The sequence below is a fragment of the Micropterus salmoides genome, unplaced genomic scaffold (genome assembly GCF_014851395.1).
Source record: "Micropterus salmoides isolate LMB-PRFRI ecotype aquatic unplaced genomic scaffold, ASM1485139v1 Ms_hic_scaffold_8, whole genome shotgun sequence".
Classification (NCBI taxonomy): domain Eukaryota; kingdom Metazoa; phylum Chordata; class Actinopteri; order Centrarchiformes; family Centrarchidae; genus Micropterus; species Micropterus salmoides.
Window position 1 is genome coordinate 23,484,586 of NW_024044570.1, and position 15,895 is coordinate 23,500,480.

Genomic DNA, 15,895 nt, shown 5'->3' on the forward strand with positions numbered 1-15,895 from the left:
GGCAGACGCTTTTATCCAAAGCAACTTACATTTGAGGAACAACATACAAGCATCAACAGAGCATCAACTACAGATACAATACAACTGACAATACATACTAGTAAGAGCAGCAATAAATACTAGTAAGAGCTCACAGTACATATCACATCAATGGGGTAAATACCAAGGGAAGGAAGTAAGAGTTAACAAAAAGTGCAATCAAAACAAAAAGTGCAGTCAATACAAGATCATTGTAGGGGATAGAAGAAGAAAAGCACAGGAAGTGCATGTTAGAGGTTAGGAGTTAGAGGTGTTATAAGAGGAAGTGTGAATTTTCAAGAGCTTCTTGAAGTTAGAGAGGGACGCCCCTGCTCTGATGCCGTGTGGTAGCTCGTTCCACCATCGTGGTGTCACAGATGAGAATAGCCGGGACTGGGATTGCTTTGTGTGAAGGGATGGCAGAGCCAGGCAGCGTTCGTTGGAGGAGCGTAGCGGCCAAGAAGGAACGTAAGTTTGTATTATGGAGTTTAGGTAGATGGGTGCAGACCCAGTAGTCACTCTGTATGCAAGCATTAGTGACTTGAATTTGATTCTGGAGGCCACGGGGAACCAGTGGAGGTCACTGAGTAATGGAGTGACATGAGTCCTTTTGGGCTGATCAAAAACCAGACGCACTGCTGCGTTCTGAACCATTTGTAAGGGTTTCACCGTACAAGCTGGAAGACCTGCTAGGAGGGCATTGCAATAGTCGATGCGAGAGATAACCATGGCCTGTAACAGAAGCTGGGTGGCGTACTGAGTGAGGTATGGCCTGATTTTCCTTATGTTGTATAGAGCAAAGCGGCATGACCGAGAGACAGTAGCAACATGGTCTGAAAAGGACAGCTGGTCATCAATCATGACACCCAAGTTTCTCACCACCTTGGTTGAAGTGATGGTTGCGGAGTCAGTTTGTAGTTTGATGTTATGGTGGATAGATTGCTTGGCTGGAATGACCAAGAGTTCAGTCTTAGAGAGGTTTAGTTGAAGGTGGCAAGCCTTCATCCATGCAGATATGTCCGATAGACAGTCCGTGATCCATGCCGAGACAGTGGGATCGCCTGGCGGGAAGGATAGGTGGAGTTGCGTGTCGTCTGCGTAGCAGTGGTAAGAGAAGCCGTGCGAGCGAATGATCGGCCCCAGTGAGGTGGTGTAAATTGAGAAGAGAAGGGCCCCAAGCACTGAGCCTTGGGGCACCCCTGTGGAGAGGCAGTGGGAGGAGGATAATTGTCCTTGCCTCAAAACATTGTAGGAACGCCCTGAGAGGTAGGATTCGAACCACAGGAGTGCTTTACTTGAGATGCCCATTGCTGAGAGAGCGGATAGCAGGATCCTGTGGTTGACTGTGTCAAAGGCAGCTGATAGGTCAAGCAGGATAAGCAGAATCTATTAACTACTGCTGCATTTCAAATATGGACAGGGCTATGTGGCTTTTTGTTTTGATCAATTCCTTCATTTTGTCCCTCTAAAACTGATAGTGAGTGAAATTATTCTTAAATTCAAGGACTTTTCATTGGAAAAGTACATTACTGGTTGTTTGCTAAGTACAGAACTAATTTCTGCTAAAGCAGCCAAAGCCTGCTGCAATACTTTAATTAGTTTATCATGTATATGTCTAACAGCTATAAATTTAAGTGCCAAGTAAGAACGTAAGTACATCAATATTCATGATTTCTTACAATGCTAAACTAAACACATTATAATAACATCATTCGTTTTATTGCCATTACTTTCATTTAACATTTCCTTGGGCATCTCTGAATCTTCCGTTATTATATTCATATGTCATTAAAATAACTCTCAAATCAATTTACCAGTTTGTTTTCACTCATAATAAAGTATGTTCAATAACCCTTAAAAGGCATCACAAAAGCTACAGTACAATACTAAGTGAAGACATTACACTTGCTGCACTTGCACTGTTGTTTTACAGCTATACCAAATTAATGAACATATTTATGCCATTTAGTTGTATCTGCCCCTGATTTTGTTTTGCTTAATTTTAAATTTAAACTTCAGCTGTGCTTTGTGTTTTTCCTTTCTTTCATTTTTGTGAGTTCTGCTGCTTTTTGCAATTAAGATGCAGCACAATCAGTCTGTCACTGTCAGCTCAGAATAGCAAAGGCAGAGTGTATGAAAGTGGGGTAGTCAGCATGAGAAAAATGGTTTTGTGATGCATCTTTTGTATCATGCAAGAAGTGTCATTTAGAGGTCAACAAGCCCACTGTTACAACATACAAAAAGGTATTGTATTTTAGTCATGTATAGAAATACATGATTATACACAGCCCACATGTGTGGCACATTATAATGTGGTATGCTCGCTAACCTCCTTTTGCCTCTAGCAGTGGTGGATGAAGTATTTAGATTCTTTACTTATGTAAAAGTTTTAATACCACAGTGTAAAAGTAATCTGTAACAAGTAGAGGTTCTGCATTTAAAAGTAAAAGTATGTAAGTATAATCAGGAAAATATACTTAAAGTATTTAAAGTAGAAGTACTTAATGCAGAAAAATGTCCTCTGCGACTGTTAGTACTAGTACATATTATATCATGAGATTATTATTTATTATTATGCATTCATACAAAAGCAGGGTTTTACTGTTGTAACTGTTGAGGTAGAGCTCACTTTGAATTATGTTGTATCGGACTGCAGTTAATGATTATTTTCAATATGAATTTATCGGCTGATTATTTTCTCCATTAATTGATTGACTGTTTGTAGAAGTGACACCTACATAATGCTTTGTACTTAAGTACAATACTTCATCCTCCACCACTTGCCTGTGGTGGAGGATGCGACCCTTCTACCAAAATGCACAAATAATAATTAAGCATGTCATAACTCACTCACCACACTAGACCACCAAAATATAAGTGCAAAACAGACGTTAAAGGGAAAAAAAAAGAGGTTTTGACTATAGCGCTCATCAGAACAGATCATTACAGGCAAGAAAGCTTGCAAAAATTGAATATTTAAGTTTACCGGACACTTCAAACGCGTTAATAAACATGTTTAAATAGACAAACATGCCCCAAGTGCAAAGACTTTGCAGTAAGAACCTCTCCAATAAATATTCTGTGTTTGTGTCTGGCCATAAGGTCCTTAAGTTAAAGGCGCAGAGAGTTTCAAAAGTGTGCGACTGAACAGATGCAGTTGCCTGGCTGCTTATTTTAGTTCCTCGCAGTGGATGTTTTTCCCATCTCTGTTCTTCCAGCGCTTTATGCCAATGATCTGAAATCCAGCATACATAAGTAAATCTAAGGCAAACTTTTATTTTTGAAGATTTGGAGATGGAAAGTCGTGAATAGGGAAAAAAATATATGGTATTTGTGTTATATTGTGAGTCTGAAATGTGAAAATCTTGAAATGGTGGTTTTTCATGACTTGCATAAATACAATCCAAAATCAGATGATTCAACATGAGTCAGTTTGCTTAAATGATCATATAACACCTGATTTTGTATTTGATGTAACTGTTTGGAAATATCGTCATCGGTGATATTTATCTTTAATCTATTATTCATTATTAAAGTACTACTTTCATGAGAAAAAAACCCTTCTGCCTCTTCCCCGGCTTTGAGTCATAAACATTTTGGTATTCTAGATGCTTAGTTAAAAATAAAGTACATTTTGCACTGAATTATAAAATACATGACGTAGAGTACTGGGGGGTAGGTCATTATCCAGAATGAACATACACTCTTGTGGGACATTTATGTCTGGTTTTTGCTTAAATCATCATACAGAAGGAATGACTTGAATTTTCATCACGTACATAACTCATCTTCTTTGCAAAAGACATTAACTGGGCTTGCTGTAAGGCAGAAGCAGCTGTGTTTTATAATGCAGTTTGCATTCTCTGTTCCCCATTAAATCCATTCCTCGGGACAGACTTCAACTTGTGACCTCTCTATTAGGCCTTGTGCACCCGGCCTGGTGATTAGAGGAACATTAGGAAATTAAAGGCAAATTGCATTACCAGAGAAACAGATGGAGGTGCTGCTGAGGCCCCAACATGCAGGACATGGAACCTGCTGATGCTCAGACTTTCCACCCTTTCATTGGCCAATCTAAGACGCTTAATGTCACCCCCAAGTAGCAATTTCTCAGGTGGCACATTGTGATAAAGGATATGGCCTATTAGTTGTGTCAGAGTGTTTTAATCTTGAAGTTTGGTTAGGTGTATGGAAAGATGTTTCCATGTTATTTCAGCCCTCAAACTGCTTGAGCATATTAATTAGATGTGAATAACTTCACAACACGCTGCATCTGTGTTTACACACACTCTGGGGTTTTGAGGAAATATATTCTATTTTAAGCCAATAAAAAATGTGATGATGCAGCTGAAGAAAATGTAGATTGACCTCCAGGAGAATGAATTTGTTCACTCGGCGTGGAAATACATGTAGTAAGCATTTCGCCGACAGGTATCATTTTACCACTTATCAAAATCCAAAATTTAGTAGGTTTTCTTCAAGTAATTGGAGTGCATGAGACAAAATATAAAGACGCAGGTTTCAGTGAGGAAAGTGCTTGACCAGTCTTTCAAATGATTAATCTCTTTCAGTCTCATATCCTCCCCACCTCGACCTTGTGTACCTCATGTAGGAGGCAAACTATAAATTGCTACATCTAATATACATAAACACGTTAAGTTGCATTTAGTGCTCTTGATTTTTTTGGAAAGGTGTCACATTTTGTCCTTAAGATAGTCCTATTGCTTCAGCAGTGGTTTTTAATTCATAAGAAAAAGAGGTGCAATTGGACAATTTAAAGGCATAATATATAGTTTCAATTCCATTTGACCTAGCTATTTGAAGAGCAGGACTAGATTTCAACCACGGTCATAAATTAGGAAATAAAAGCACCTACAAGTTTAGCCTACATAATTTATTCCCAATTTTCTCCCCTGATTGTCTAGTCTCCTTCTGGGATAGCTTGTGAGACATATTAATATTTTAAATGTTGGCCCAATAGAGATAGGGCTCGTTGCTCATCCTCAGATGACATAGGCATGGTAATGAAAGGTGACCTTTGAGCTTCGGATGTGAGAGCCTGTATCACATGCACACATACTGAAGGAGAAGGTGCTTTTTATAAATGATTTAACGTGGGCATACACATGGCAAGGTTTATTTCATTCAAACAAAATGCTCCCATCTTCCTGTTATGCAGCATGTATTTCTCTGCATGACTGTGCTCTTCAAAATGGTGTTGCTGCCTAGTTTCCTCCTTAGACTCACAAAGAACAGAATATCTCACGTCGTATAGATCTGTGCTTAGATCTCTGTTACATTTCACAGAAACTAATAAATATGTATTTTTTTGTATTCTCACTCTTGGCCCGGTGCTCAGTGCCTGGAGACATGGGAGTTGTACTGATGCTTTGACAGTGTGACAGGTTTACTGCTTTAGGATTGTCAGATGTCTATCTTGCCAAATATTGTCCTCAGTATCTACTCAGAGATTTCCCCCGAGACCACGTCTTCACAAATACCAGGCCCACGTCAGGAGCACCACCAAGTTGACATTTGTAAACAAATGCCAGGGATTAATGCAATTATGGCTTCCATTATATATATATATATTTACACCATGGTTTACACACGGTAGCTCCGCCTTAATCTTGAGAAGCTGCAGAGCTGCAGTCTCCATTCAACTTACACTGTAAATTTCCAGCTACACTGAAGCTTTTTGAAGACCCTTCTCTCTCTCTCTCTCTCTCTCTCGCGGTTCCTCGTGGGTCTATTTCAAGTAGCCTGCTATTTAAAAATGATGAAATATTCTTTGTGTGGTTCGTCAACGGTGATAAATTAGTTCCTTAATTAAATAAGTTCCTCGAGGTGCGGACAACTCGGCACAACACCAGTGAAGCCGGGTCTCAGTCTGTTTAGCAAGTGTTCCTCTTTCGCCACCACACACACGCTACGCCTACACATGCGCACTGACAACCCAGGGTTAGGGTTACAATTTTGGATTTATTTATGCACTTTTAAAACATTTATTGAATTTTTTTTTCTTTTTACATGTTCATTTACAGCATTTAACGTTGAAATGTATATTGTAATGGGCTGTATATTAACTTATTGGGAGAAAACTGGTAGTTCTATGTAAAATCAGCACCCCCATATCGCCAAATGACATGTTCCTTGTTTCACTGCGAAGCTTCTACTGTGAGATTGACTGTCGAATCAGGCTCCGCCCATCGAAGCATGGAATCTTCGACTACTGGGGGTCATCCCTAATAAATAAATAAATAAATAAATAAATAAATAAATAAATATATATATATATATATATATATATATATATATATATATAGAGAGAGAGAGAGAGAGAGAGAGAGAGAGAGAGAGAGAGACATGAGAATAGATTCACACTGTAAAGCGTGGGTTTTGAAACATGTGCATGTGACACACTGCTAAGAAAAGACTTAAGACTTAAAATCCTGTTTAGGATGATGTATGTCTAAAATGCTCTTCCACAATAAACGATACATTTTTTGGCCACTTTAAGGCAGAAGAACACCACAATAAATTGAAGGATACATAGCCTGGCATTATCACTTCAGAGAGTTGTTAGGGTTTAGTAAACATCTTAGCAAACAGTCACCTATTTACACACCCAGGAGACAAACTTTAGAATCCATTTGCAGTCCTGTTCTTTCCTTGAAAAATGTAAGCCCAAAATCGATCTACTTTTTTAGCTGCATTGCAGTCTACACTAACTGTTCTTAAGTCTGCTAGATGTTCAAATTTCTCAACTACAGTAAATTCGTCTATCTGCTGTTTGATGCTGTGCAGCTACTTCTAGTCTGTGTAGCTTATTTTCTGATGCTGGTGAGACTGGTAAATGAAACTAAAGGTGATTTTAAATAGGATTACAATATGTATGTTTATATTGCGTTTTCTGTTATTGTTATTGTGAAATTAAATATAACCAATTTCATCAGAATGTGTTACTTGCTCTAAAAAACAAATCTATACCCATGGGCTTTAAAACCAAATCTATGAACCAAAAGAAGCTAAATGTTTTGCAGAGACTTTTAATTCTACGTGGGTTTGTCATTGCAAGTAACCCCTTTCACATTGTACACACTAATGTATTTTGATTTTGTCTAGAAAATCTACCATATCAGGTATATAGGAATGCTGCAAATAATGTAAGCATAGCTTACTCTATATACAGCAGGAATAAATTGTTCAGCTAAAACACACACAACCCATCCAGCCACTAGTGCAGCATGAACAGTGTGGACAGTGAGCCTCAACACCGGTGAGCATAGAAGCTCATATTTTATAAACAAAGTGGATGTTCCTACTGTGAGAGCATAATTTAGTGATTTCAGAATATCTAGATGGATCTAGGCCTACAATTTCAACAATTATACAGTAGTGAACAGTAGGGAATATTATTCATTTATTTGAGTGTATGTTACATATTTATCTCAACACCTTATGTGACAATAGTGGGGACTTGAGACTGAAGTCCAATTTCAATCAGTCTCTGTCTGTGCACTGTATATTCAACCTTAGTTTTGCATCTCTATGAGTGCACTGAAAAATACATTATATCCACATCTGCTCCACTAATCCATATGGGAAATAATGAAAAGACTGTCAGGTTAAAGAGAGGCTGTCAGAATTGTTACTTGGCTTATTTTACACTCTGGAATATATTTCTCATGTTTGAGTGAAACAGATTGTCTCACACAGCTACAGGCAACACCCATAGCTTGTGCAGTGAAAGATGAAGTCATTCTATATCACAGCAGTTGTGGTAGTTACCTCTCCAAAATCTCCCAGCTGAGTAACATTGTCATTTTGTCACTCTGTATGTTACTAAATAATCATTCTGCTTTGATGCAACACAGGAAGAGAACTGAAGTAAGACATATTTTGAAAGCAGCAATTTATATCCGTGTTTTTGAACATTGAAATGTGCACTTAGACTTCTTCTCTTGTTTTCTTTGTTCTGTCTTATTCCATGTTCATCAACCCTTCTTTTATTTTAATTTCTGGTGAGCCCAGAAAGACAGGCTTTGATAATGATGACTGAACCAGTATGTGGGTTTCAAGCGGCCAAGTTCCCATAGACAATTCTTCCTCTCTTTCTCTGTTCATGATTAGGTAGCTGGCACGTGGCAACTCGAATAGTGCCCAGAAATTTGATTGTGTTAATGCGATTGGGGTGAGGTCAGGGACTGCAAAGACCCATGGTAATCACCACACAGGGATAAGTGACAGCTTCAAAGTAAATCAAACTGAAAAGACCTCTTCTCTTCTCAACATGTCCCTGCCTTGATTTGAAGCCATTTAATGGGGTTTTAAGACACATCACAGGACGTTGTTTACTGCTTTCTCTTTCTTCCTCTTTCTTTTTCTCTGACTCTCACACTCAGAGTGTGTGTGTGTGTTTGTGTGTGTGTGTGTGTGTGTTTGTGTGTGTGTGTGTTGTGTGTGTGTGCGCGCGTGTGTGTGTCCTCACTGTTGTTGATCTTGGTCAAGAATTTTGGTACTTTTCCAACACATATTCCAGTGCATAATGCCATTGTATTAAAGCATTAAGTCTATATCTGTCCCAGAGAACCATCTAATAGCCAATTTCATGCAAGAATGATGAAGACAAAAGTGGAGGGTTATTAGTGGAAAGGAGAATAGTTTGGTGTCACACCTCAGCGATCTTTGATAAGAAGTGAACAGGGATAACTATAGGCAGTGGTGGAGCTGTAAGACAGTGGCAGTGGCTCCTTCTGTCTTGGTGATAAAGTAAACAAACCCACAACAAGGCAAAGGCATGTCTTTCAGATTAATACACACGCACACAAAGAAAAGGGATTGACAGTCTTATTTTTGTTGGAGCTTACCGACGCTGAGCTATGGACCAGGTTGACATTTCAAATGTTTACATCAAAGCATAAACGCTGTGCCTTCCTGGATGACTGGTACACCCATTAGCCTCTTTACATGTGTCAACATTTCCAGGAAGAGCACACAGAACAAAGAACCACACAGTTGAGGGTACTTAAAAAGGAGGTTCCCTTTTCAAAGACAAATTAAAGAAAAAGGAGAATAAGCATTTAACAAGTGAGAGCCACTTATTAAGAGCTTTTCAATTTTCCTCTGAGAAAAATGCTTTGCTCTTCCACCCCTATCCCAAATGGTTTGATGTCTGTCTGATATTGAATAAGCTATCTTTTTGGTCACATTATTACTTGGCACACAGTGCATCTTAGCTGATCTGATCATAAGCAAAGAGCTCTACATAAATTGAGAGCACAAAGTGAGAGAAATATAAACAGCGCAGCTGGTGTTGTTGCATTTATGTCCGATCACAAAGAATGGGCCTTGTATCAAATGAAATACAGTATTTATAGGGTAAATTTGATCAAATCACTCATGAGTCTAACTCCATGTCCAGACCACAAATGTCACGTCAGCTTTGTGTTAGTGTGACAACAGCATTCCCGTGGCACTTAATCGACTGCCTATACTGGTTCTATCTTGTCGATGCATTTCTAAGTGTCAAGAAGCAAAGGAGCAGACAAACTCTCTGCAGTTTTCCCCATACCCATAGACTATTGTTTAGAAAGGAATTTGCTGTCATAACTATAAAAACTATAATGTTACCATATCTTTGCAGTAGTCTCCATTTTTGGAATCTTTACATAATTTATTAGCTGATTTTGTGTGTCATGGACAGAGCTAGCTGTAAACAGAAGAAGAGCACTGTTGTTATTACACCTTCGAGTCCGAAGATGAAGAGCAAGGTAGTGGGTCCACCCTATCGATCAGAGGAGATGAAAGCATGGGAATTTTTACCACCTGGTGTCGGAGCTGCGTCTGGACAGTGAGCGCCACCACCAGCACTTTCGCATGAGTGGCCAGCATAATGGATAATCTATTATCTGTTATCGGCAGACAACTCCAGAGGCAAACTACAAACTAGAGGTGGCCCACTGAACCCAAGCAAAAGCTTGCTGTTGCAGTCAGGTAAGATGATGTTCTAGGCATGTATTCTGTTCATTCCCAATAACAATAAAGTATAGGAACATCAATCCAGATAATAGCTTCCTTAAGAATAGATCATTTATATAATATGGTTCTCAACCAAAAACAATGTATGTGCTGAAAGGCAGGAACTTGGGCAAGAGTGGAGGAGGATGACTGAATTTCATCCAGCAAATTTAAAATCCTGTTTTCGTCTCCTATTTACCTTTTCAAACATTGGGTAAAGAAGTGCATTTCTTCCTCATTGGTTGGCACAGGCTGTTCGGATGGTGGTTTTTTAACAATTTCAAGCAGCATTTGCTCCACTCTATCCAGTGCACTGCCTGCCGTGCAGAGGTGCAAGGAGTTCTGCTAAAAGGCCGCGATGATGTTGGCACCCTTCCACTATCTGCCTGGCTAGGTGTGCTTTGCCTGGCACCCTGGGGATTCACAATCAGGTACTGCGGTGACTTGCTTCTCTGTGTCCATCAGTGGAGCTGTGGTGGCCCACTCCAGCTCGAATGGTGTTGAAGCAGATGATCTGCTTTCCTCCAGAACTGCTGATCCAGATGATTTACTTTCTCATCCACACCCTGTTGTCCACTGGGGCCCAGAGAGTCTCTGGATGAGGTGTTTGGCTGCAGGTTGCTTTTAGAGCCAAAACAAAATGTTGATATGATTATTACCAATACATACATACATACATGCGTTGAGAAAGTGAGATACAGAGAAAGAGGTGGGTTTGTATATATTTGTTATATTTTTATATTGAACTGAATTATGATTAAAAATATTCTGGTGTCTCAACTCATAAAGAAGGCATTTACCTTAGTGACTGGAGACAGGGCAGCACATCACCTGGGTGTATTTCCACTCTTTTGTGTCTGCCCCTGACCCACTTGGCATGTTCTTTTTTGTTTCAGACAAGTCTATATGCTATTTCCATCTAATCTTGCAGTCATCCGCAAAATAAACAAAAAGGGTGAATACATGCATAATTAACCATTTTTTCTAGGGTTCATTGCTACAGACCTGTAAACAACTGTACGACTACTACATAAGCTAGCTGCTATCACATAAAAACAATGTATTTCCATCACAAGGTACTCACCTGTTGCTTGAAGCACTGCTGCAATGGCGCCTTTCTTGGTATTGTCTTTGTAGAATGCATGTTTTGGGGCATACAACACTTTGTACATCTCCACTTCTGCTATCAAGTCCACATCTTCCATGATTGATAGGCTATGGGGGGGTGAGCTTTGTTTGAGTCCGAGCAAGTCAACCTTAATTATAACCCTGTAGACACGGATAAAGTGTGAGAGAGGAGAGAAGACAAGAGACACCATAAGGAATCAAGAGGACTGACAAATAAGCTCCAGTCTATGACCAAACTTAGTCGAAATCAACTAAATCAAAGCAACTTAACCTCATCAGGCAAATTAACCATATAAGCTTATTAAAGTTATCATAACACTGCTATAAAAGAATTTTAGCATGGTGTTCGGAACAAGGCATAATTGTCCTAGTACGTTTCATCTACATCATCTACAACTTCAAATTGCACATTGACTTCATTCTAAAAAAATCTATGGCTGTTTAAGGTCTCTTTACTGATCAATACACTGTTTTACATTTCATTATCTCCCAATTAATACTGCCGATTATAGATTATGCTGATATTATGTATATGAATACCACTGACACCAATCTTAGGCCTCTTAATGCTTTTTTAATTGTCTTTGTAGATTCGTCATGAGGTGTCCATTTAACACTCATCACTGCTCTATGTATGAGTCGCTTAACTGGTTACAGCCTAAAGTAAGAGAAGAATTTCACTGGATAAAGTTTATTTTAATTTTCAAATGTGTTTACTTTAACTGTCCTCCATACTTGAAACAATTTTTTGTTCCTTGTAGAGTTTTACATCCACTCAGACAGATGCAACATCCCTTTTTTATTGTACCAAGAACTTTTACTGTAACCGGATGGAAATCATTTCAAAATAAAGCACCATGTGATTGGAATAATCTTCATCCTACCCTAAGTTCGTACCTTAGTACCCTAAGCAGTTTTCGCTCCTTCTTGTCGTCTCGGCTCTGTCTCTTAAAACAGGATGTTCATGTTATTAATGTTATCAGGTATAATTACGTTGGTTTGTAATACATTAGGCTGACACATTGATAGTAATAACTTGAATTGTTTTTGGGTGGAATGTTAGCAGATTTTTCCATTGGTATAATTTAAGTTATTGGATTGTTATTTTTCCTTGCATTAACTGAGGGTGTTGGGCGTGGGTGAGAGTGGGTGTGCGAGTTATCTGTATGTGTGTAGGTGTACTATATGTACAGTAGTTGTAGTAGTTGTATTTGTTTATTATATATTTGTGTTATAGGACCCCCTTGAAAATGAGATGCTGCAACTACAGGGGTTATCCTTAAACAAATATATTTCAATATATTTCAATTTCTTGTTGCTGTTTTAAGCAAATTTTTAACAAAAGCTTTCAAAAAGTGATGGAGACATTCAGATTCTGACATGTCCCCAGTATCCTCAGTCTGTCAGTATTTTTAAATGTCCTGCCCCATCCAGGCTGCCATTGGTTGGTTCACGACAAGTGACATTGACGAGCTACATTCAGCACAGGGCTGCTTGAAAGACACCCGAGCTTCTTTTCTCCCTCGTCTCTCCGCCGACAGAGATTAGCAGGCAGGCTAGAATGGGAGCAGGTGAGCGTCAGGTAGTGCCCAGAGAACCTGTTATGGAGAGGGCAGAGGAGAGTACCAGCAGCTTGGGAGAAGTCCCGGTACGCAAGAAAACGTCCTGGTACGCCAAAGAGTAAAATGGCAAGGTGCCGGTACTACGTACCTGGGTGTTCCGGCCCACTTCAAGCACTGCTCCAGATTAAAAACCACTATGGCTAAAGCTGTCAAATCTGAATGAGAATGTCCCAGTGAGGCTAAAGTTTCTTTAAAACATAGTTTCACATTTGTGAAACCTTTATTCTATTTGTAAAAACGATTTCACTGCATTTTTTTTTACGCATTACACACATGGCAACAGGTCCAGATCAAAAACCACTATGTATGTATATAGAGTTGTCAAATCTGGACTACATTGTCTCAGAGAAGATTTGTGAAAACATAGTTCATTGTTCAACATTCAGATTTGTGAAACCTTTATTCTATTGATGTGAAAACACTTCTAATCATGCAGATATCTCACCACAAATCCACACATGGAAACTTCAGCACATCCGTTAAAAAGCAGCACACAGTCCCAAACCAAGCAAATTTGAGCTTCAGTTTTTAGTTTACATTATTTGTTATACATTTTTTTTTTTTTACTTCATGAGAAATTTTATGTGTGGTGTGACAGCATGTAAAAAGTGTAAATTGCGTGAGTCGCCCGAGACAAGATATTCTTCTGACGAGAAATATCAGGTGAGTTTGACTTCATGTGCCGATTTGCTGGGTTCACTTAATGTAATGCATTCTGTACTTAACATAGGACACACTGGTTAGAAATGTTTTCCGACTTTCACCAGCGCTGCAAAATGTGGCCATGTCACATGATATTAAAACCTCGCGGGAGCAAGGCGGCTGCAGCTTTCTGAGTCTGGCAACCGCATTTCCTTTTCTCCAGCTACACTAAGGGGGAACCACCTTTTGCCTGAGATCAGCCATTGTTTTAAATGCACACACTCCATAGAAAGTAGAATGTGTCTGACTTGATGGCAGTTTGTTTTATACCCCATTGGATTCGCCGGCAACTCACGTTTGACTATCAAGTCAGAAAAAGTCAGGCGCGGTCATCTCAAATGCACCCAGTGTCACATCTTAATCCTGTGGCATGAGATCTCATCATAACCCTAGTGGTTTTTGATCTGGACCTGCTGTAATGTGGGTTACGTGCAAAAAAAACTGAAATTGCCCTTTTTGTTATTTCCACAAATAGAATAAAGGTTTCACAAATCTGTAACTATATTTCAAATAATCATTAGCTTCTCTGGGACTATATAGTCCAGATTTAACAGCTCTAGACAAGGTGGTCAACAAACATACATGCTTCTTTTTTTTCATTTTCACAAATAAAATAAAACAACACACCATGCATGCGTTACACAGCAACAACTCAGTCAGTCGTCAGTCAAATCAGTCGTTTGTTATTGAAACACCAAGCCTTTATTTACATAAAAATCCCTGTCATGGATAGGTGGTCTATGTCTTGCATTCTTAAGGGCAGGAGCCAATCATAACTAGCCACTGTCATTCTAGTGTAGTCTGAAGGCAGATGTGTGTCTGACCTCTTTGAAGAAAAGCACAAAAGGAACCATAAGTGGTCACTTAAGATGCATTTGATTCACACTGGTACCAGGTCTTAACGGCAATCTGCTTCAACGTAATCTGGACATGGTTTTAGTATAGCTGGTGCAGGACAGTAAGCATGAAGAAGGCCTATGTCTTAAATTTTCTAACTGATTAGAGTACATTCACATGTGGATGTAAGCGCAGCAGAAAGTCGAGGTGAGGCAGTGGATGTCTGTCTCAGCCTCTTCTCTGAAATGAAGACCAATCCTTTTCATCTTTTCAGAAGGCAGTAACCATCATGATCAATGCAACACAATGCTTTGCTTTAAAGGGCTCTTTCTCAAAGGGGATTAAAGCCATAAATGAGTACATGAGTAAATGAGAAGGGCCAAAACCTTCCTTTGATCTGTTACAATCTACGGACACAGAATAAATATCAGAGGAAGTTATGTAGGGGTTTTATGAGCATCCCAGCAATTGTATTTGTATTCACATAACGTCTTAGGTGGGCGTGGTATGGACCTTTTGTCTTTGGAATTCCTGTATTGGGACACCATTTGCCATTATCTATCACAAATAATGTAATATACCCCGATGCTCACAAGTCATGTAGGCTTGTAACTTTAAAAAACACAGAAATAGACACATACAGCTGCTAAAAGGACAAAAACACTATGCTTGATTGGACCACCTCCAACAATTACCTAAAGCTGGGAGACATCAAACTGTCTAATTCAAACAAACATCAGTTTAGAATACTGTACTAATTTGTCTTGGAAATACTGCATATACATAGAAACTAAATAAGCCCTTCTACAACATGTAGTCTTATGATACATTTTGACTACTTATTATTATAAGGTGCATAAATGTTTGTTGATCAAAACATAAATCCTTGCATTCATTATATATCTCTGAGCTGGTGTAGGTTGATTAGCAGTAGATTTTACAAGTATATGTGCACAAGTATATATTTCTAAAGGAAGAAGGCCAATTATATAGGAAGACAATCTAATATTGTTGTTAATAGTCATGCTACCTTAGATTAGTTAGAATGCTGATACTGACTGTTTCAGACATTGTAGTGATGTAGGTTTTTGACTGAAGTACATTTTCATTATATTTCAGGCATGATAATAATACAGTTACAGTTTTGGTCCTAGATAATCAATGAGGACATACAGCTTAACTTAGGAGAGGCACAGCTTAAGCTCAATATTCTTGTGACCACGGAGCAGTCATTTGCGATCAAATTATGAGTTTTTAGAGATTAGTCAGAGTGTATGGTGGATATTATTCACCCGGCAGAAGAGTGAGAATAAGAAAAAAAGTGTTAAGAGTGTTCTGGTGTGTATTGTAGCAGAAGATGAGCTATTTAATTCTTCATAAAGTCAGAAGGTCATTCCACCATCAATATGCCAGGAGGGTGAAAAGTCAAGTGAGAGTGGTACAATGACCAGGCCAGTGCAGGAAGCAAGTCAAGCTGAGGCAGTGGAATGCGGTACAATTGCTGGTGTAAGGCGTCGGAGTGCAGCGCGAAGACACGGAGATACTTTTTCGGCTGTGTACTCCAACCA

At 39.1% G+C, this 15,895-nt stretch overlaps 1 protein-coding gene across 1 annotated transcript; it reads right to left on the reverse strand.

Annotated features, from left to right (window-relative positions):
* Positions 1-318: 318 nt before the first annotated feature.
* LOC119893817 lies at positions 319-11,243 on the reverse strand (the record flags this gene model as incomplete). Its single annotated transcript, XM_038706165.1, has 4 exons — positions 11,123-11,243; positions 9,766-9,890; positions 1,254-1,404; positions 319-1,058 (listed from the first exon to the last, which is right to left on the reverse strand). Coding segments are annotated over exons 1-4 (1,137 nt in total), but the record flags the coding sequence as incomplete, so codon positions are not given.
* Positions 11,244-15,895: the final 4,652 nt, after the last annotated feature.